The following is a 22,489-nucleotide window of genomic DNA, read 5'->3' as shown; positions in this document are numbered from 1 at the left end:
GGTTAAGGATTTTCGGGTTGCGCTCCGTGGCGACCCGGAAGTAACAGAGCACATTACTTCCGGGTTTCGCCACTCGCGCATGCGCAGACGCTCAAAAATTACATCACGGGCATGTGCGGAAGCGGCGAATTGCGGCATGCATGGACGCGGGTTGCGTTCGCTTCAGGATGCAAACAGGGCTCCGGAACGGATCCCGTTCACATCCAGAGGTACCACTGTATTCTTTTTAGGAGGGATAAAAGGGGACTTATCAGGAACAGAACCCAATCTGAACAAAGTCAGATTGGATTGCTTAAGTAAAGAGATTCAAACGAATCTACCCACTAGCTTCCTGCTATATACTGGGGAATGTCGCTCTGCCGCTGACTCACAAGTGTGAGTGTGGAAGGATACTATTAAATCAATATATCCTCTCCTAGTATCTACAACATTCCCACATTACTTGCCTTTTCTCTAAACTAAAAAATCCCAAACACTGCAGTCTTTCTTCCTAGAAGGGTCATTCCATCCCCTCGATCATTTTGCTCGCCCTTTCACCAGCCTTTCTCAACCTTTCAATCCCAGCTTCTGCAGTCTCAGTTGGCTCACTTGGCCAAACAGGAGTTCCAAAATAACATCTCTCCTCCCTGGGAACTCTCCATGGTCCTGCAGAGCCTGGCTCTCCCCCCTGGCTTGCTGTCTGCTGCTGGGTGATCCCTGCCTTGCCTCGCTGTCTCTCAGTCTGGCTAGATGAGGATTGATTTCCGCTTCCACCAGGAGCTGACATAGTTATGCAAAAATGTCTTGCGATGCACTCGACACTCCCAAATCTTCTGCCATTTATATGTGCCCTCATAAGAGCAAAAGAAAAGCCGGCTGGATCAGACCAATGGCCCATCTAGTTCAGCATCCTGTTCTCATTGTGGCTGAACATGTGCCTGTGTGAAACCAGCAAGCAGGATTCGAACACAAGAGCAACTCTCCCCTCCTGTGGTTTCCTGTAATTGGTATTCAGAAGCACTGGTAGCCCCCTCCTCCTCCATGAATTTGTCTAATCCTCTTTTCCATGCCACGGTCACCTCCAGGCTTGATTATCGTAACTCGCTCTACGTGGGGCTGCCTTTGAAGCTGACCCAGAAACTCCAGCTGGTGCAGAATGATGCAGCGAGGCTCCTTACGGGGTCCCCACTGTGGGATCACATTCATCCCGTGCTTTACCAACTGCACTGGCTCCCGGTGGAGTCCAGGGTCAGGTTTAAGGTGCTGGTTTTGACCTTTAAAGCCCTATGCAGCCTAGGAACCACGTACCTACAGGACCGCCTCTCCTGGTATGCCCCGCGGAGGACCTTAAGGTCCACAAATGACAACATTTTGGAGGTCCCAGGTCACAAGGTGGTTAGATTGGTCTCAACTAGGGCCAGGGCCTTTTCAGTACTGGCCCTGACTAGGTGGAACGCTCTCTCACAAGAGACCAGGGCCCTGCGGGACTTGACATCTTTCCACAGGGCCTGCAAGACAGAGCTGTTCCACCTGGCCTTTGGTTTGGACTCGGTCTGGCCCTTATGTTTCCCTCCCCTTATGGTCTTGATTTATCAGCTATTTTAAAATGAGGCTGCATTTTAAATTGCATTTTAACCTGTATTTTAAATTGGTTTGTTTCCCGTTTTTCCCATTTTTTTCTCTCCCTCCCCACCCCCCATTATGTTTTTACTTTGATTTTATTGGTGTTAGCCACCCTGAGCCCGACTTTGGCCGGGAAGAGTGGGGTATAAATTATTATTATTATTATTATTATTATTATTATTATTATTATTAAGCCATCTGAAAAGGTGGATACTCCCTGTCTCCTGTGGGAGTGAGTTCCACAGTTTCCCTATCCACTGTGTGAAGGAGTCCTTTCTGTCTTCTGTCCTGAATCACTGGGTGTTGGTTTTTATTTTATTTTAATTTATTTAATCGTTTTTTCAATGCAAACAACGACCACAGAAGACACTACAACAAAAGCCATAAAAACAACAAAAACACAATTTGACCATTCAGATTTAAATACACTGAAATACCTATGACTGCACCCTTTTAACAATATTTCCCCACCTCTCTCTCCTGCCCCCCACTATCCGCCTTATCGCTTAAATATTCATTCCAGGTGTCTTGATATTTATCCATTCTTAATTTGCGTCGACATGCAATTCGTTCGTATGTAGCTAATCCGTCCATATTATCAACCCATGTGCTCAGTGGAATCTTTTTGCAGCTCTTCCAATTCATCAAAACAAGTTTTTTTGCTTCTAATATAGCACAGGGTGTTCACAAGTTCTAGTCTTAGGGGAGGGGAAGAAAAACGTTCCTCTCCACCACATCATGCATAATTTTAGAAACCCTATTTTGCTGTCCTGTTTCTCGTTCCTCTCTCCAGTCCGCCTCAGGCTCTTCCATCCTGCTTCAGCACCTCCTGAAAGCTTTCTGGCATCGCTGTCTGTCTCGGAGCAACCTTGCCAGGCACTTTGACAGCTGCTCAAGGATTTAACGGGTGCCAAATCCTGGCAGGCTGCCAACACCATCTCCCAGGGGGTGATCTTGGCACTTGGAGTTGATCCGCAGCTGAGAACTGAAGCCCATGCAAGGGGGCGGCTGGCCAGAGGGGTTTGAGAAGAGAGACCTCAGGAGACAGGAGGAAAGGAGAGAGGAGTTGAGGGCTGCTAATGAGAGACGCTCCCAGCGAGATGTAATGCCAGCCCTGTGCCACAGTCCCTGCGCCATCCTTTGTTATTATTATTATCGCTCGCTCTCCCTGCGAGATGGTGACAGATAATAACAAAGACCCAAAATAGCCTGCAAGGAAGACAGGATGGCAGAGCAAAGAAAAGCAAGCCTGGTATCATGGACTAGTTCTGGGGTAGGCAACCTGTTATGTACTGAAGTTCTCTCCCTGGGCCAGCAGGGGGATGTTGTTGTTGTTTAGTCGTTTAGTCGTGTCCGACTCTTCGAGACCCCCTGGACCAGAGCACGCCAGGCACTCCTGTCTTCCACTGCCTCCCACAGTTTGGTCAAATTCATGCTGGTAGCTTCAAGAACACTGTCCAACCATCTCATCCTGTCGTCCCCTTCTCCTTGTACCCTACATCTTTCCCAGCATCAGAGTCTTTTCCAGGGAGTCTTCTTTTCTCATAAGGTGGCCAAAGTCTTGGAGCCTAAGCTTCAGGATCTATCCTTCCAATGAGCACTCGGGGCTGATTTCCTTCAGAATGGATTGGTTTGATCTTCTTGCAGTCCATGGGACTCTCAAGAGTCTCCTCCAGCACCAGAATTCAAAAGCATCCATTCTTTGGCGATCAGCCTTCTTTATGGTCCAGGTCTCACTTCCATACATCACTACTGGGAAAACCATAGCTTTAACTATATGGACCTTGCAGGGGGATACTGTAGATAGTTTTCATTCAGCTCCACATATGCAAATAAGGAATTGAAAGTGACGTTCAGTGATTGGATAGTTACAGAAAGTTGTTACTGTAGCTTTGTAGTTGAGCTCTAGATAAGCAGGCTGGCTGAACCCTTCAGCCCAGTTCTGTTCTGGGCCTGTGAATAAACAAGAGCTGTTTGAAGAATCCCTGTGTCGTCCGATATGTTCACCCACAACTTAACACAACCTAAGGTCCATGGGACACAAGCAGCCCTTGGCGGTAGTTTAACTGGCCCACGAGCCAAGCCGCCCGCTTGGTGAGTCCCCGCGTGCTGCGCTAAACTGGCTCAGTGTGGCATGGGCACTCGTTTCTGCAGTGCCGGAAATCACATCTGTGCAGACGCTGACACTGGAAATCACGTCTGCACAGATGCAGATGTTGGAAATTGTGCGTGCAATCCGGCCCACGGAGGGATCTCCGCTGGAGTGAACCGGCCCAGGCAAAGTTAACCTTGTTGACCCCTGGACTAGTTGGACAAAGAGGAAGGGGGGAAGGAACCAGACGGGGAACCACCAAGGGAAAAGGCTCAGAGCCTGGGGATTGGAGATGGGATGACGATGGGTGGTCAGAGGGAGAAGAGGGAGAAGACTTGGAAGAGGAGGTGTTGGAAGCAGAAGGGGGCAACAGGGCTTAGTGAGCTGGGAGAGTCTGTGGCTGAAGCAGAAGAGGAGGCAGACCAAGAAGCAGAGATGAGTCAGGCTGGTGAAAAGTCATGGGGGTCTCCCCCTCCTGCTGCGACAGGCTCCTGTGGGATGTGAAACACAAGAGCAGTCAAGTACAACATTCCTAGAGTGAACATGTTTACACATGGGGAGAAATGTTTGTCTAGCCAGCAGGTAAACTTCCTGTTTCCTTCTGGGCTGGGACAGACTTCCTCTGCATGTGACTAGAGGTGGGCGTGGCCTCACCTGCGCAGGTAATGACAAAAGCACAGGGCAGGACAGCCATCTCTCTCTCTGCAACTACATGCATCAAAGAAGCAACATCTGCTTAGCCAAAGATGCCCTCTTGGCTTCCAACCAAGAGAGGACAAAGGGACTGTCTCCTTATGAGATAGTTTCCAGGTGTATGTTACTTTTCTAAGCTAAGTTTGCCTTCTGGGGTCCTGTTGTGAACAGAATGATATGTGAGTAAACCTTTTTATACTTTTGTAGAAGACTGTGTCATGTCTTATCTTTTATGAGGGAATAAGGGAAAAATACCAGAACAGTTATTATGGAGGCTTTAGCAAGCCTGAGCAAACGCATCCGCTGTGAGTTTAAAAGGGGTAATGTTACTCTGCTAAGTTGTGAACTTGTTAACACAAGTTGGAAAGGCTATAATCAGACAATATATCCTCTCCTGCATCTCTGAACATTCCCACAGCTCCCCTCTCCTCCCTGACTCTCAGAACCAAGAGAGGAATGAAACGGGTAGAGCAAAGGCAGGTTGCAGGCAGGCATAGTCTCCAATTGCTTGGAAGAAGCCCTGGAGAGGAAGAAGAAGAAGAAGAAGAAGAAGAAGAAGAAGAAGAAGAAGAAGAAGAAGAAGAAGAAGAGGAGGAGGAGGAGTTTGGATTTGATATCCCGCCTTTCACTCCCTTTAAGGAGTCTCAAAGCGGCTAACATTCTCCTTTCCCTTCCTCCCCCACAACAAACACTCTGTGAGGTGAGTGGGGCTGAGAGACTTCAAAGAAGTGTGACTGGCCCAAGGTCACCCAGCAGCTGCATGTGGAGGAGCGGAGACGCGAACCCGGTTCCCCAGATTACGAGACTACCACTCTTAACCACTACACCACACATAGGCAGCTTTGGGTAGGTTTGCCATATTTCAAGAGGTTAAAATCCAGACACAAAAAGTTGCTGAGCTTTTTCAGGGCAATCATTCAATAGCCCTTTCACCGCCGATGAGCCCGAGCTCACCAGAGCCTGGACCAGAACAAGAGCTGCCTGCACACTGTTATTATTATTATTATTATTAACCCACATCCAGGACATTTGCTTTAAAATGTAAAATTCCCCCCGAATGGGCATGTAGGACCTTCAAAACAGCACATGTCCGGGAATTCCTGGATGTATGGCAACCCTAGCTTTGGGGACATTTGGTCTCAGCAACGGATTTCAGGAGTGGGACCTACTGGGCATGTGCTTCTTGGGCCTGAAACCCAGCAGTCCGTGAAAATTGTGCCTTGCTAATAAAGAATTAATCCAGGTTTGAGCTTTGCGATTTAGTGACCTTGCTGCTGCTGTTGCTGCCACCGCTGCTCCCCCTTCCAGGCCCTTCCCTTATTAATTAACTCCACGGCCTCATTTGCAATTGCAAATGCTTCTCTGGCGGCTCCTCCTGCGTGACCAGGCAGTCGCCTTCAATTTAATTTAGCTGCGTCGAAACCTCACACCTGAACTTTCCTCGCTGGGCTTTCCGGCAGAAGGTGTGCTGTTACCGAAAAAATCTGAGGGCTCCCTTGGACAAAACAAAGACACCAACCAGGATAACTTGGAGCAAAACAGCAGCCTGTAGGCTTGGCCTTTATTGAACTGTTGCAATAGGGTGTTCCCCTCACTTGCAGGAGAGAGGAAAGACCCAGAAAAATGGTGTGCAAGACCTTATAAAAACTTTTGAAATTCCCATCCTCTAGGTCAAGCCCACCCCCAGAAACATCATGCATACATTACAGAAAGGAGGGGTTGAGGGAGGAGTTGTGGTGGTAACCTGAGTGTCCTGTCACCCGGCTGGTTCCCTTCTCCCCCTCCCCATGAGTCACTTCCAGGAGACAAAGGGGAGTTGGCAGTTTCCTGCCCCCTGAGGGAAGATCTGATCATTGTCCTTTGTTCCAGTCCATGCTGAATCCACTCCCATATGCAAGTTCTTTGTGATCTTGATTGTCTTCTGTCTAGGACCATCAGGGTTGGCATAGCAGCTGGGCAGGGCTCCTGTGGGTGTGCTGGGCTGGCCTGTATCAAACCTTCCCCCCTTTTTTTTGTTGTTGTTAAACTCTCAAAGCTTTATTTGTTGCTGCACATTTTGGCCAATAGGAATAACGTAGCATTGATTAAAATCACATTTTACTGAAGGTAAATCAAGTGAGTTATGCCGTTGACGGCAAAGCATAATCTTCCAAGTACTGCTTTTCCAAGTAGATATGGCCTCTGCGTATGTGTGTCTTCTTAAGGGAAGATGGCAGCCAGCAGTGCTCCACCAGCTGTCAGTGCAGCTGTGGTAGCAGTGGACAGCCCAGCAGCACCGATTGACTGAAGCGCGGCAACAGCGCTCCCAGCTGCTACTCCTCCACCATTGGCGATGGCCGCTGCCGACATCATTTTTGCAGCCAGAGAGCCAGCTGCAATTCCAGCTCCAGTGAAGCCTGCTGCTCCCAGTGCTACTGGGACAGCAATTGTGGCCCCTGCCAAGCCGGCTGCACCTCCCAAAGCTGCAATTACTGGCTCAACCATGCTGGCTTCCTAAAGACCCACTCCGCTTCTTGTGTCAAACCTTCCCCATTTTGTAGTCCTTCCTTCATGGAGTAAAATAAAAGTGGAACAGTGCAAATCCGATGTATGGTTGATTTTCTATGAATTTATAACAGAAGTGTAGCGTATGTAGTGTGTGAGTGTGAGCTTGTGTGAAGTTTGTACAAACTGAATGATTGGGGGGGGGGGTGTTTCTGCTACAGTGCAATTGATTGCCTTCTCTGTCGGAAAGGGCCCTGCACATGCACAGCGGCACTGAGACTGCCTTCTGGACATACAAATCCAAACAATGTTCAAAAAGGGCTTAGGTCAGGAGGAAGGGAAGGCATTCTCCATTAGAATTTAGATCTATGTATGCACGAAAGGACAGATCGTGAAGCTGAGGCTCCAAGACTTTGGCCACCTGATGAGAAGAGAAGACTCCCTGGAAAAGACCCTGATGTTGGGAGAGATGGAGGGCACAAGGAGAAGGGGACGACAGAGGACGAGATGGTGGGACAGTGTTCTCGAAGCTACCAGCATGAGTTTGACCAAACTGTGGGAGGCAGTGGAAGACAGGAGTGCCTGGCATGCTCTGGTCCAGGGCATCACGAAGAGGCGGACATGACTAAACAACAACAACAATGCACAGCGCCGGGACGCAGGCGGCGCTGTGGGTTAAACCACAGAGCCTAGGACTTGCCGATAAGAAGGTCGGCGGTTCGAATCCCCGCAACGGGGTGAGCTCCCGTTGCTCAGTCCCTGCTCCTGCCAACCTAGCAGTTCGAAAGCACGTCAAAGTGCAAGTAGATAAATAGGTACCACTCTGGTGGGAAGGTAGACAGCGTTTCCGTGCGCTGCTCTGGTTCGCCAGAAGCGGCTTAGTCCTGCTGGCCACATGACGGTCAGTAAAGCGAGATGAGCGTCGCAACCCCAGAGTCGGTTACGACTGGACCTAATGGTCAGCGGTCCCTTTACCATTACCTATGTACAGCGCCCCGTTTCAGATCCACATTGTTTGTTTGTTTGTTTCTTAAAAAAATATTTTTTACTGATTTCTTTTTTTAAGCAGCATACAGAATTTTGCAAAACGCAGTGTTACCACCAAACAGGATGTGACGGCAAATGTACTCAGTCCTTGCACAATTATAGATCGATGTGGAAGAAATACAGACATAAAAGGAAGCCAAAATAAGCTGCCGGTATCTGAATGCGAGGAACTATTTTTAGCATAGGTATCATGGTTAAGCAAGACAGGGTTACAAAACATGGTACACTCTATTATCCCAAGGGAAAAGAATTAAAGATTTCAATTGCCCAGAGTCCCTGTATCAGCCACATTCGTTCATGGGCCAAGAGGGGTCCTCAGCCATGTTCCTCCTTGCTTATAAATGAAATAAAATCAGGCCAAACAGGTCAAAAGTAATCTTTTTCTCTCTCCTTTGGACTTTCAGCTTATTCGCCAGTTTTGCCAGCAGGGCGATATTCCACACCTTAATGTGCCACGTAATAAGATCTGTATTATAGATACAGTGGTAACTTGGTTCTCAAACTTAATCCGTTCCGGAAGTCCGTTCCAAAATCAAAGCGTTCCAAAGCCAAGGCGTGCTTTACCATTGAAAGGAATGCAAAACGGATGAATCCGTTCCAGACTTTTAAAAACAACCCCTAAAACAGCAGTTTAACATGAATTTTACTATCTAACGAGACCACTGATCCATAAAACGAAAGCAATAAACAATGTACCGCAGTCACACAATCAATCAGTCGGTAGTTGTACTGGGTTCCACACAGTCACCAAAACATTCGAGGGCTGGAGGGGAAGGCGTGGGGGTCAGGCTGAGATCACCCCTCACAGGAAACACTGGTCCATCTGATTCTGTATCGCTGACCTGCTTTCAGGGGGTTGGGCTAAATGGCCTTTGGGTGCCCCTTCCAACTGTTATTCTATGAATCAGACTGTGGGCCAATATTGTGGTAGTGACCAGCAATCGCTCTCCAGGATTTCAGAGAGGGGATCTTCCCCAGCCCTATTAATTGTGAATTAGCCCATGCATTTCCCACCTTTTTATCCTCCTAGGAGCTCAAAGTGGTGCATATGGCTCTCCCCATCCTCATTCAATCCTCACAACAACCCTGTGAGGTAGGTTAGCCTAGGAGGCTCAGGCTGATCAAAACCAGTGAGCTTCATGGCTGAGTGGGGATTTGAACCCAGATCTCCCAGGTCCTAGTCCAACACTCTAACCCAGGCATAGGCAAACTTTGCCCTCCAGATGTTTTGGGACTACAATTCCCTGAACACTGGTCCTGTTAGCTAGGGATCATGGGAGCTGTAGTCCCAAAACATCTGGAGGGCTAAGTTTGCCTATGCCTGCTCTAACCACTGCACCACACTGCCTCCCACAGAGTTTCTCTTTCATTTCATTTGTTTCCATCAAGTCCCTTTAATAAGGAAGACCGCACCTTGGCAAAGGCCAGTAGAAGCTTAATGGAAAATGGATTTGCTTTATTAAATACGGCCTCAGTCCAATATACCTGAAGGAGCGTCTCCACCCCCATCGTTCAGCCCAGACACTGAGGTCCAGCTCCGAGGGCCTTCTGGCGGTTCCCTCACTGCAAGAAGCCAAGTTACAGGGAACCAGGCAGAGGGCCTTCTCGGTGGTGGCACCCGCCCTGTGGAACGCCCTCCCACCAGATGTCAAAGAGAAAAATAACTACCAAACCTTTAAAAGACATCCGAAGGCAGCCCTGTTTAGGGAACCTTTTAATGTTTAATAGGCTATTGTATTTTAGTGCTTTGTTGGATGCCGCCCAGAGTGGCTGTGGAAACCCAGTCAGATGGGTGGGGTATAAATAATAAATTATTTATTATTATTATTATTATTATTATTATTATTATTATTATTATTATTACTATTACTATTATTATTACCTGCGAGGCAGGTTTGGCTGAGAGGCAGCAGCAAGCCCATGGCCACTCACTGAACTCCACGGATTTGAACTCTGATCTCTCTCGGGTCCTAGCCCACAAACGCCACACTGCCTATGGAGATCCTGCCATTGAGGGTTGAACCTGGAGCCTTCTGCATGCAGAGCACGTGTCCTGCCAGTGATCTCGCAGCTCTTCTTGCAACCCCCTCCCCTCCAGCTTTCCCTACACCTCCCATTCGCACAAAAAAAACCATTTAGCATGGCTCCATTTAATTTTTAACACACGGCAGCCCTGGCGAGCGAGGGGTCCCCTCATTTCAATGATGTCTCCTCCCTCCTGATTTCCTCTCTCGCTCTGATTGACAGCTCTTCAGCCAAGGGTTCAACAAAGGAGAGGAGAGATAGAGGAATCCATACTGATGCCTCTAGTAACTGAGAGAAGAGAGGGATCAAAAGGAAGCCAGCAGGGCGGAGAGCCTGGATTCCTGATGAGGCAGAATGAGAAGGTTACTAAATCCTTGGCTGAGAAAGCAAGAAGTAAACTGAAGCCCTTGAAAAGGGAAGGAGAAGAAGCTGGAACAGCAGAATCTAGTCCTTGAAGAAGCAGAGGGCTGGGAGTTGCTGATGCCCCAGTTTGCTGTGTCTGGTGCTCCCACCATCATCTCTCCCCCCTCCCACCCTCCGGCACAGCGCAGCAGTTTTGAGAGGTGCAAGGGAGAGGAAGGAAGGACCACATATTCATTATCCAGGGCAGCTTGCAAGCCTGACAGAGAGCAAGATCTTCCCCTTGCAGGCAGCAGGAGGAGGAGGCACAGCTGCTTTGCCTGCAGGCCAGAGGGAGCATCATGGCCTGCCGGAGAGGCCTGGTGGATTGCACGGCGGCCGTGGACCGACACATTTGCAACGGTAAAGCCGAGATGCTTGCATGGCCGCCGGGGGAGCATGCAATGAAGAGAGAGCGAGAGGATGGGGTTATGGGGCTGTAGGGGTCTTGGGCTCCGTCGCAGGTCTCTGACACAGGCTCCTTGCATCAACTTGGGCATGACACTAGTGAGACTGTAGAACTGTAGAGTGGGCAGGGACCCCCAGTAGTAATCATTGTAATCCTTGACGCCTCCCTTTCCATGGAGGCGCAGGTTACAGCAACAGCCAAGGCGAGATTTTCCCACCTTCGCCGCATTAAGCAATTGGTCCCTTACCTTTCCCGCCCCGACCTGGGCACAGTGGTCCATGCGGTGGTCATTTCCAGGCTTGACTACTGTAATTCGCTGTACATGGGGCTGCCCTTGAAACTGTCCCACAAACTCCAGCGGGTGCAGAATGTTGCAGCGAGGCTCCTCACGGGGTCTCTGCCATGGGAGCATATTCACCCAGTGTTTTACCAGTTGCACTGGCTACCAGTGGAGTATTGGGTCAGGTTCAAGGTTCTGGTTTTGACCTTTAAAGCCCTTTGTGGCTTAGGGCCCTTGTATTTATGGGACCACCTCCCCTGGTCTGACCCGCAGAGGACCTTAAGGTCCATGAATAACCATAGGTTACAGGTCCCAGGCTCTAAGGAAGTTATCCTCCCCCAGGGCCAGGGTCTTCTCAGTGATGGCTCTGACCTGGAGGAATGCTCTGTCCATGAGACCAGGGCCCTGCAGGATTTAACTTCTTTCCACAGGGCCTGTAAGACAGAGCTATTCCGCCTGGCCTTCAGTTTGAACTTAGCCTGATCTTTTATTCCCCTTCCTTCCCTCCCCCTCCCCTTTTTATGAAGATTACCCACTCTGGGATCCCACAGCTAATTCTCCCCTGGTCTCCTCGCTGGCCCAAGTAGGACTAACTTAGCCAGCTAGCCCTGGGGATCATCTAATGTTTATTGGATGGATTTCCCCCCTAAATTGATTTTTCAATTCTGATTTTATTGTTATTTACGCTTTCTCCGTATTTTATGCTGTTTTTTTGTAGCATCAATTAAGTGTTTTAAATTTGTTGTTAGCTGCCCTGAGCCCGGTTTCCTGAACCGGGAAGGGTGGGGTATAAATAAAAATTTGTTGTTGTTATTATTATTATTATTAATCTAGTCCAATCCACTGCAACGTAGGACTCCCTGGCAGATGGCCATCCAGCTTGTCTGTAAATGCCTCCAAAGTCCACAGACTTTCAGAGGGGCTCCGTCCCACTGTCCAACGGCTCAGAAAGTTCTTCCTGATAGAGAATCGTATAAGGGACCGCGAGGGTCATCCAGTCCAACCCCCTGTAGTTTAGGAATCTTTGGCCCAAGGTGGGACTCGAACCCACGTCCCTGAGATTAAATAGCCTCGCAATCGACGGACGGAGCTGTTTCGGCTGTAGTATTCAGCCGGAATCTCTTTCCCTGCAACGTGAGTCCCTAAGATTTCCTGCATTGTGAGACTCCCATGCAGACTTGCACATTGCAGGGGGTTGGGCTAGATGACCGTTGGGGTCCCTTCCAACTCTGTGCTTCCATAAGTCCCCTGCATGTCTCTCCCCGCTGTGGAAGCTCTCCTGCTATGGGGACATCTTGGCCATTTTCTAGATAGGAGGGGGAGGCAGTGACGCCATGACAGAGCAGGTGTCTTGCATGCAGAAGGTCCTTGGTTCAATCTGCAGATATGGCTGGGGCAAGGCCTGTAACCTTGGGAAGCAGCTGCCGGTCAGTCCACCCACTACTGAGTTAGATGGACCAGTGGTCTAAGTTGGTATCATGCAGTATGTATATGTATATGTGTGTGTGTGTGTGTGTGTGTGTGTGTGTGTGTGTATAACAGGGAGAAATGTAAAGTATTGCACTTGGGCAAAAAAAATGAGAGGCACAAATACAAGATGGGTGACACCTGGCTTGAGAGCAGTACATGTGAAAAGGATCTAGGAGTCTTGGTTGACCACAAACTTGACATGAGCCAACAGTGTGACGCGACAGCTAAAAAAGCCAATGCAATTCTGGGCTGCATCAATAGGAGTATAGCATCTAGATCAAGGGAAGTAATAGTGCCATTGTATTCTGCTCTGGTCAGACCTCACCTGGAATACTGTGTCCAGTTCTGGGCACCACAGTTCAAGAAGGACACTGACAAACTGGAACGTGTCCAGAGGAGGGCAACCAAAATGGTCAAAGGCCTGGAAACGATGCCTTATGAGGAACGGCTAAGGGAGCTGGGCATGTTTAGCCTGGAGAAGAGGAGGTTAAGGGGTGATATGATAGCCATGTTCAAATATATAAAAGGATGTCACATAGAGGAGGGAGAAAGGTTGTTTTCTGCTGCTCCAGAGAAGCGGACACGGAGCAATGGATCCAAACTACAAGAAAGAAGATTCCACCTAAACATTAGGAAGAACTTCCTGACAGTAAGAGCTGTTCGACAGTGGGATTTGCTGCCAAGGAGTGTGGTGGAGTCTCCTTCTTTGGAGGTCTTTAAGCAGAGGCTTGACAACCATATGTCAGGAGTGCTCTGATGGTGTTTCCTGCTTGGCAGGGGGTTGGACTCGATGGCCCTTGTGGTCTCTTCCAACTCTATGATTCTATGATTCTATGATATATAGTCATACCTCGGATTACAGACGCTTCAGGTTGTGTTTTTTCAGGTTGCAGACCACCGAAACCCGGAAGTACCGGAACGGGTTACTTCTGGGTTTCGGCGGTCGCACATGCGCAGAAGCGCTAAATCACGCTTTGCACGTGTGCAGAAGCACCGAATTGCAACCCACGCGTGCACAGATGCACAGGCGCGGGTTGCAAACACTGCAGGTTGGAAACGTGCATCCCGCACGGATCACCTTCACAACCAGAGAGTCCACTGTGTGTGTGTGTGTGTGTGTGTGTGTGTGTATTCTAAATTGCATTTCAAAATATTCATTTAAACATCCTTAAATCAACGACTTCTTCTCTTTCTATGGTTCATTTTGCATACCATACATCCCTGCATATTTGACATGAACTAAACCATTCAGTAATCCATCTTTACATCCATCAAAACTTATTTACACTGTTGAATTTATCTTAATGCTGCCACAATTTTCACACATATGTTCAGTAAGCGTTTTCCAGTCTTTTTTAAAGGTACATTCTTCTTGTTCTCTTATTCTATACGTTAAGTCTGCCAGCTGTGCGTCGGTTTAAGTTGCCATTCTTCTTTAGCTGGGATCTCGCTCGTTTTCCATTTTGGGGCTAACAAAACACGGACCTCAGTAGTAGCATGTGACACCTGGGTTGTCGTACAGCTTCCTAAATTTCCTTCGCCCCCTAGAAACCTTGTGCTGGATGATGATGATGATGATGATGATGATGATATTTATCCAGCATTGCACCTCTCCTCTCCAGTTAGGACAGCGGTTCTCCTGGTGCAGCAGGAGAGGGTGGCAATTGCAGTGGGAAGATTTCAGGACAATCAAATAAACATTTAAACATTTCAGTGCAGCATAGTAGAGTACCTAAATAATTTCATTTCATTTTTCTTTTCTTTTTTTGGATACACGACCAGAAACAGTACCCTCACCTCTCTTCAAGAGCATTGGCTATTCTTCTACAGTTCTCCACCACATATTGCTGTGAGCAGGGATGTCCGACTCTGACAAATATGACAGATCAGAAAAGAGAAAGGTTTCTTTGCATTGCTGAGGAGAGGAGAATTTGTCTCAAATTAGACCTAATACAAATGAGATTGCCCGGCAAAAGCAAGCTCAAACCTCTCAGTGAGTTTGCATACCTGCTTAAGGTACATATGTAAGAGGCTCATTTCTAATTATATTTTGGGAAGGATTACATAGCTGCATAATTTCATGTTTTCTGGATGCCCCATGAGCATATTATAAAGTAGTGCTCTGTGTTATAAATCAAGCGCTGGTGAGAACTGTTTCTTTTTGCTTCCCAATATATTTCTTATATATATATATTTCTTATATATATTCGGCTGATCGCCGAAGAATTGATGCTTTTGAATTATGGTGCTGGAGGAGACTCTTGAGAGTCCCATGGACTGCAAGAAGATCAAACCTCTCCATTCTGAAGGAAATCAGCCCTGAGTGCTCACTGGAAGGACAGATCCTGAAGCTGAGGCTCCAAGACTTTGGCCACCTCATGAGAAGAGAAGACTCCCTGGAAAAGACCCTGATGTTGGGAAAGATGGAGGGCACAAGGAGAAGGGGACGACAGAGGATGAGATGGTTGGATGGTGTTCTTGAAGCTACCAGCATGAGTTTGATCAAACTGCGGGAGGCAGTGGAGGACAGAAGTGCCTGGCGTGCCCTGATCCATGGGGTCACGAAGAGTCGGACACGACTAAACGACTAAACAACAACAACATATTTCTTATCAATGAAACATTCGGTGTGGAGCAAGCAGATTTTCATTCTGAAAGTGTGGAAAAGGCGGGGGGGAAGTTTGAGAACCACTGAGTTGGGGGAAAGTTCAGTCAGTGCCAAAGCGGGCGAAAGGAAAGCAGTTGGATTTTTAGCTGTGGGCAACTGCAAATGGGATGTATGTGTCTTACTTGCTCGGACTTCCAAAATCGAGGCGCTGAGGCACAGATTTGCGTAACAGTTTTGCAAGTACCAGTTTATATGCAAAGGTAGACTTTAAGTGTCCTAGAAGGCAAGGCAGCCCCTTTCCCACCCAAAGTGCTCCAGATCTGATTGTTTGCCAGGTCATCCCAAACGGGTTCCTCTTCCATTCATTTGCCCCCAGTTAATTTCTCAACTCCAAATCCACTCCAATTTGCTTCGATTCAGTTTAAGAAGGATGTTGACAAGCTGGAAGGTGTGCAGAGGAGGGCGAGCAAAAGAATCAAGGGTCTGGAAACTGAGCCTTATGAGGAATGGTTGAAGGAGCTGGGTACCATTAGCCTGGGAAAGAGGAGACTGAGAGGAGATAGGGTAAAAGGTAAAGGTAAAGGGACCCCTGACCATTAGGTCCAGTCGTGTACGACTCTGGGGTTGCGGCGCTCATCTCGCTTTATTGGCCGAGGGAGCCGGCATACAGCTTCCAAGTCATGTGGCCAGCATGACTAAGCCGCTTCTGGCAAACAAGAGCAGCACACGGAAACGCCGTTTACCTTCCCGCCGGAACGGTACCTATTTATCTACTTGCACTTTGACGTGCTTTCAAACTGCTAGGTTGGCAGGACCAAGCAACGGGAGCTCACCCCTTCATGGGGATTCAAACCACCGACCTTCTGATCGGCAAGTCCTAGGCTCTGTGGTTTAGCCCACAGCACCACCCTCATCCCAGGAGATAGGATAGCCATCTTCCAATATTTCAAGGACTGTCCCATGGAAGATGGAGCAAGCTTGTTTTCTCCTGCTCCGGAGGGTAGGATTCGAACCCATGGTTTCAAGTTCCAAGAAAGGAGATTCAGACTAAACATCAGGAAGAACTTTCTGACAGTGAGAGCTGTTCAGTGGTGGAACAGACTCTCTCAGGACTCTCCTTCCTTGGTGGTTTTTAAGCAGAAGTTGGATAGCCATCTACCAGGAATGCTTTAGTTGAGATTTCTGTATTGCAGGGTTTGGACAAGATGACCAGTGGTGTCCCATCCAACTCTATGATTTTATGATTTACACCCATGCATTATCCCGCCTGATCCCCTCTAGATAAAGTCACCTAGGAGTAATTTAGGCCCCAAAATTGATATCCCATGCAGTAAGCAATTTTGCAAACACCCCCCTGAAGACCAATTCAATTTCCCTAGAATTTGTTACCCATCCAGAATCACTCAGACAAAGACTTGCAATGGGGACAAACCTCATGGACTCTCTTTCCCCCGGCCTTTAGCGGGTAGTGTCTACATAAGCAAAACTGGTCATGGATTTGGGTGAGGACTTCACAGAAGGATCAGGCGAACTCAAAAAGCAGGAGAGGGCTGCCATGGCTGTTGGCTACGATAGCCAAAATGGAACTTACAAGATCAGAGGCAGTGTATCTCAGACAACCAGTTTGGAGGGGCAAATTCAATGGGGTGGCTGTTGCTGCCATGCTCTTCTGGGGGCTTCCTAGTGTGGGTTTCTGGTGGCCACTGTTGAGAATGGAATGGGGGGCAAGTTGGACCCTTGGTCTGGTCCGATAGGGGAAAGGCTCGGACAGTTCTTGCTCGGCGCTTTTGAAAATGCACTCTGTGCATGCTCAGCGGTGCTCTGTTTTTGTTTTGTTTTTTTTTAAGTGATATTTTATTAAAGTTTCAAAAAAAGATTACAAAGGTAATAAGAAAATAGAAAAAAGAAAGCAAATAATACAAAATACAGAATAGAAAAAAAGAAAAAAACGGTTAAAAATAAGTGCATCTTTCAATGTCTTGCCTTTCATTTACTTGTTTCCCTGACCTCCTCACACCTCCCTTTTTTGTATTCCATTTCGAATGGATAATTCAGCAAATCCTTTCCCTCTTTGTTTTTATCTTAGTTCTTTATCTTAACATATTATAACCTTATATTTTCATCTATTAACAAGTCATTTTTGCATACTCCTTTTTAACATTGTTGCTAAAACCGCTTCATTTCATTCCGACATCATTTTAACATTCATTAATTTTGCAATGTTTCTGTAAATAGTCCTTAAATTTCTTCCAATCTTCTTCCACTGACTCTTCTCCCTGGTCTCGGATTCTGCCAGTCATTTCCGCCAATTCCATATAGTCCATCACTTTCATCTGCCATTCTTCCAGAGTGGGTAAATCTTGTGTCTTCCAATACTTTGCAATAAGTATTCTTGCTGCTGTTGTGGCTTACATAAAAAAAGTTCTATCCTTCTTTAACACCAATTGGCCGACCATGCCCAGCAGAAAGGCCTCTGGTTTCTTCAAGAAGGTATATTTAAATACCTTTTTCATTTCACTATATATCATCTCCCAGAAAGCCTTAATCCTTGGGCACGTCCACCAAAGGTGAAAGAATGTACCTTCATTATCTTTACATTTCCAACATTTATTATCGGGCAAATGATAGATTTTTGCGAGCTTGACTGGTGTCATGTACCACCTGTATATCATTTTCATAATATTTTCTCTTAAGGCATTACATGCCGTGAATTTCTGTTTTTTGTGCTCTGTGTGGTGCTACAATAAGTTGCTTGTAGGGGGACATGGGGTGGGACTGTGGTCTAAACCACTGAGCCTCTTGGGCTTGCCGATCAGAAGGTCGGCGGTTCGAATCCCCGGGATGGGGTGAGCTCTTGTTACTCTGTCCCAGCTCCAGCCAACCTAGCAGTTCGAAAGCACACCAGTGCAAGTAGATAAATAGGTACCGTTGCGACAGGAAGGTAAACGGCGTTTCCGTGCGCTCCTGTTTCCATCACGGTGTCCTGTTGTACCAGAAGCAGTTTAGTTCTGCTGGCCATATGACTCGGAAAGCTGTCTGTGGACAAACGCTGGCTCCCTCGGTCTGAAAGTGAGATGAGCGCCGCAACCCAATAGTCGCCTTTGACTGGACTTAACTGTCCAGGTGGCCCCAGAAGCCTGCCCCACATAATGTCCTTTGGCTGCCCCCCAACCAAAATCCTGGTTGTTGTTGTTGAGTCGTTTAGTCGTGTCCGCCTCTTTGTGACCCCCTGGACCAGAGCACGCCAGGCACTTCTGTCTTCCACTGCCTCCCACAGTTTGGTCAAACTCATGTTCGTAGCTTCGAGAACACTGTCCCACCATCTCGTCCTCTGTCGTCCCCTTCTCCTTGTGCCCTCCATCTTTCCCAACATCAGGGTCTTTTCCAGGGAGTCTTCTCTTCTCATGAGGTGGCCAAAGTCTTGGAGCCTCAGCTTCAGGATCTGTCCTTCCCGTGAGCACTCAGGGCTGATTTCCTTCAGAATGGAGAGGTTTGATCTTCTTGCAATCCATGGGACTCTCAAGAGTCTCCTCCAGCACCAGAATTCAAAAACATCAATTCTTCGGAGATCAGCCTTCTTTATGGTCCAGCTCTCACTTCCATGCATCACTACTGGGAAAGCCATAGCTTGAACTATATGGACTGCCCACTCAGCCGTTATGAATCTCAGTGGGTGTGACTTTGGGGCTAGTCCTGCCTCTCCGCCTGGCCTACCCTGCAAGGTTGCTGTGGTGGGTTAAAGGAGGAAGGCAGGAGAGCACCAGAATTCAAAAGCATCCATTCTTCGGAGATCAGCCTTCTTTATGGTCCAGCTCTCACTTCCATACATCACTACTGGGAAATCCTGGTTACACCCATGCAAAGAAGCATTGCACAACGTGACACCCCCTTGCCTGCTTTCCTCTTCCCCCTTCGCCCCAGAAGACATCATTTATACATATCAGGAGCTGTCGTCCCCCCCCGCCCCGCGCGCCTCGCTCCCTGCTGTCTTCCAGTTTCTTAGGCTACCTGAGCAAGGAAATCTCTGGTGCATTTGAACATCCGGCGCAGTCCTTGCTCTCCACCAGCAGATGTATAAATAGCCCTTGCGGTCCGGAGTGAGGCTGAGATGATCCTCCCTCCACCCGCCCCCCCCCTGGAGCTTTTGCTGACGTCACCCAGTGATGCAGTCAGTCCCCTCCCCCCCACCTCGCCTGCAAAATGAGAGAGATAATTCTGAAGCAGAACCCGCAATTCTGCTCAGACTGTGGGTTCCTGTTTCAGATGGGGAATTTCAACAGCAGATTCTTTTTTTTTTCTGGAAGAAGCCATTTAGAAGCAGATCGTCCCAATTTATTAAGGGGGGGGGGGAAATACCCCAGGCTGTATAATCTCCAGATTTGAGACCCTAACATTTGCAATAATATTTGCTGCTGGATCTGAGCGTTTCAGGGGCAGCAGGAGGGAGGCAATGGATTTTTCAAAATATGACTGACTTAGGAATCATAAGTCGCAAGCTTTAGAGGTGTGGCTTTTGCTTTTGTTTTAAATCGGGGTTGTTGTTTTTTAAGACATCCCCCTCAAAATTAAAATTCAGAAGTGACGTATTTTTAAATTATCTGAAATCTGAAATTCCCATTTCACTTTTTTAAATAATAATAATAATGAAATAATTTTATTTATATCCCGCCCTCCCCAGCCGAGGCCGGGCTCAGAGTGGCTAACAACAATAAAAGTAACACAGCATTCTAAAATCAATGCATTGATTTATTAACAAACAAACAAAGTGAAAACATAACAACGAAAACGAAAACAGAGTCAAAAATGGAAGGACAAATGTACAGAGATCCAGGGCAGTTCTAAAGGGATAATAAGGTATTGACTCATACAAAGGTTCCCTTTACCAACAATAAATAATTATAAAAAATAACAGTATTCCCCACCTGTGAGTTACATCACAAAGGAGAATGAAGGTTCAACATAGTCGTGAATGAGTCAGATATCGGCATATCTGCTGATGACGCTGAATGAGACTGTACATACAAAAACTAATAATAGGCCAATTTCACTTTTTATATCCTGTATATAACGTTTGAGCAGGGGGAGATTTCAGCTGTGCTGCAGTCAATAGAAGAGGGGGGCTTTGGGAGAGATTTCCCACTGTTGATATATGTAATTTTCCCTGACATTTCCTCGAAGTGTAGAGTTGGAAGGGACCCTGGGATCATCCAGTCCAACTCAGCTTGGCAGAAGCCAGGAGGAGAGAGATTTCTTCTGGGCCCAGGAGCCCAATTTCTGAATCAAAGGTTTCTGGAAGGAGCGTCTCCACCCCCATCGTTCTGCCCGGACACTGAGGTCCAGCGCCAAGGGCCTTCTGGCAGTTCCCTCTCTACGAGAAGCCAAGTTACAGGGAACCAGGCAGAGGGGCTTCTCAGTGGTGGCACCTGCCCTGTGGAACACCCTCCCACCAGATGTCGAAAGAGAAAAACAACTACCAGACTTTTAGAAGGCATCTGAAGGCAGCCCTGTTTAAGGAAGCTTTTAATGTTTAGTAGACTACAGTGGTACCTCAGGTTACATACGCTTCAGGTTACAGCCTCTACTAACCCAGAAATAGTGCTTCAGGTTAAGAACTTTGCTTCAGAATGAGAACAGAAATGGTGTTCCGGCGGCGCGGTGGCAGCGGGAGGCCCCATTAGCTAAAGTGGTACTTCAGGTTAAGAACAGTTTCAGGTTAAGAACGGACCTCCGGAACAAATTAAGTACTTAACCCGAGGTAACCACTGTATTGTATTTTAATATTCTGTTGGAAGCTGCCCAGAGTGGCTGGGGAAACCCAGCCAGAAGGGCGGGGTATAAATTATTATTATTATTATTATTATTATTATTAATATGCAATATCTCACTACTGTACTTTTTGGTTGTTAATAATGGAAATAAAGGGGAATAGATGAGAGGGAGGTGGCAGGGAGAAGAGGGTGTTTTGCTCTCGCTGATTATTATGATGACTTCTTCAAGTCAAAAAAAGGAGATTCTCACTAAACATTGGGAAAAACTTTCTGACGGTGAGACCTGTTCGGCAGTGGGACGGTCTCCCTCGGGAAGCTGTGGCCTCTTCTAGTTCCTTGAAGGGTTTTAAGCAGAGTTTGGAGGGCCACCTGTCATGGATGCTTCAGCTGAGATGCCTGCATGGCTGGGGGTTAGTCAAGATGACCCCTGGGGTCCTTTTGGAACCCTACAGTTCAATGATTCTTGGATTCTAGAAGATCGACATGGCGATTTCCAGAAATTGCCCCCACCTCTTCCCTCTGGAGGGAAGGTCTGGAGGCTGAAGCAGGACAGCAGTTGGGGGGCCATCAGTCAGGGACTCCTGCATCACAGGGGGCTGGACTAGATGACCCCCCAGGACCCCTTCCAACACTTCCACCATCCCTTCCACCTTCACTTCTACGTGGGGTTCCCTTTGAAGGTGACACGGAAACCACAACTAATCCAGAATGCGGCAGCCAGACTGGTGACTGGAAGCGGTCGCCAAGACCACATAACACCGGTCGTGAAAGACCTACAATGGTTCCCAGTACGTTTCTGGGCACAATTCAAAGTGTTGGTGCTGACCTTTAAAGCCCTAAACGGCCTCGGCCCAGTATACCTGAAGGAGCGTCTCCATCCCCATCGTTCTGCCCGGACACTGAGGTCCAGCACCGAGGGCCTTCTGGCGATTCCCTCCCTGAGAGAAGTCAAGTTACAGGGAACCAGGCAGAAGGCCTTCTCAGTGGTGGCACCCGTCCTGTGGAACACTTTCCCGCCAGATGTCAAAGAGAACAATAACTACAGTGGTACCATGGGTTACATACACTTCAGGTTACAGACTCCACTAACCCAGAAATAATACCTTGGGTTAAGAACTTTGCTTCAGGATGAGAACAGAAATTGTGCTCCAGCGGCACAGCAGCAGCGGGAGGCCCCATTAGCTAAAGTGGTGCTTCAGGTTAAGAACGGACCTCTGGAACAAATTAAGTATGTAACCAGAGGTACCACTGTACCAGACCTTTAAAAGATGTTTGAATTTGTTAATTCCCTGTTTAGGGAAGCTTTTAATGTTTGATGCATTACGGTATTTTAATATTTTGTTGGAAGCTGCCCAGAGTGGCTGGGGAAACCCGGCCAGATGGGCGGGGTATAAATAAATTATTATTATTATTATTATTATTATTATTATTATTATTATTATTCCACCATCACTGGACGTTTTGAATCAGACGTCCACCTGCCAGGGATCCCCTTAGCTGCGATTCTTGCCTTGCAGCCCAGCATTCTCTCCCATCTCAGGGTATCAGAGACCCCCATTCTTCCGACTCCCCCCCAGAGGAGGGTCTCAAAACGAGGACTTCCCCCCCCCCA

The 22,489-nt window shown here is 47.7% G+C and overlaps 1 protein-coding gene and 1 long non-coding RNA gene across 8 annotated transcripts in view; one reads left to right on the top strand and one right to left on the bottom strand.

Annotated features, from left to right (window-relative positions):
- EFR3B (EFR3 homolog B) overlaps positions 1–22,489 on the top strand; it is a 130,829-nt gene that overhangs the window by 7,421 nt on the left and 100,919 nt on the right. Inside the window, exon 1 of one of the 7 annotated variants that reach the window (XM_083605071.1) lies at positions 10,222–10,705. The exons of 5 other annotated variants lie outside the window; for them this stretch is intronic. In XM_083605071.1, the coding sequence (XP_083461197.1) occupies positions 10,645–10,705 (61 nt within the window). In that variant the 5' untranslated portion in view covers positions 10,222–10,644. Of the gene's footprint in view, positions 1–10,221; positions 10,706–22,489 lie in introns of those variants that run through there. One more of the 7 variants, XM_083605070.1, reaches the window with a different exon arrangement.
- On the bottom strand, positions 5,916–7,030 carry LOC310759236. Its single transcript, XR_014546281.1, has 2 exons — positions 6,912–7,030; positions 5,916–6,384 (listed from the first exon to the last, which is right to left on the bottom strand). It is a non-coding gene; the product is annotated as an uncharacterized lncRNA (long non-coding RNA).

The sequence above is a fragment of the Podarcis filfolensis genome (genome assembly GCF_964270895.1).
Source record: "Podarcis filfolensis genome assembly, chromosome: 3".
NCBI classification, from domain to species: Eukaryota; Metazoa; Chordata; class Lepidosauria; order Squamata; family Lacertidae; genus Podarcis; species Podarcis filfolensis.
This window is presented reverse-complemented; position numbering and strand designations above follow the sequence as displayed.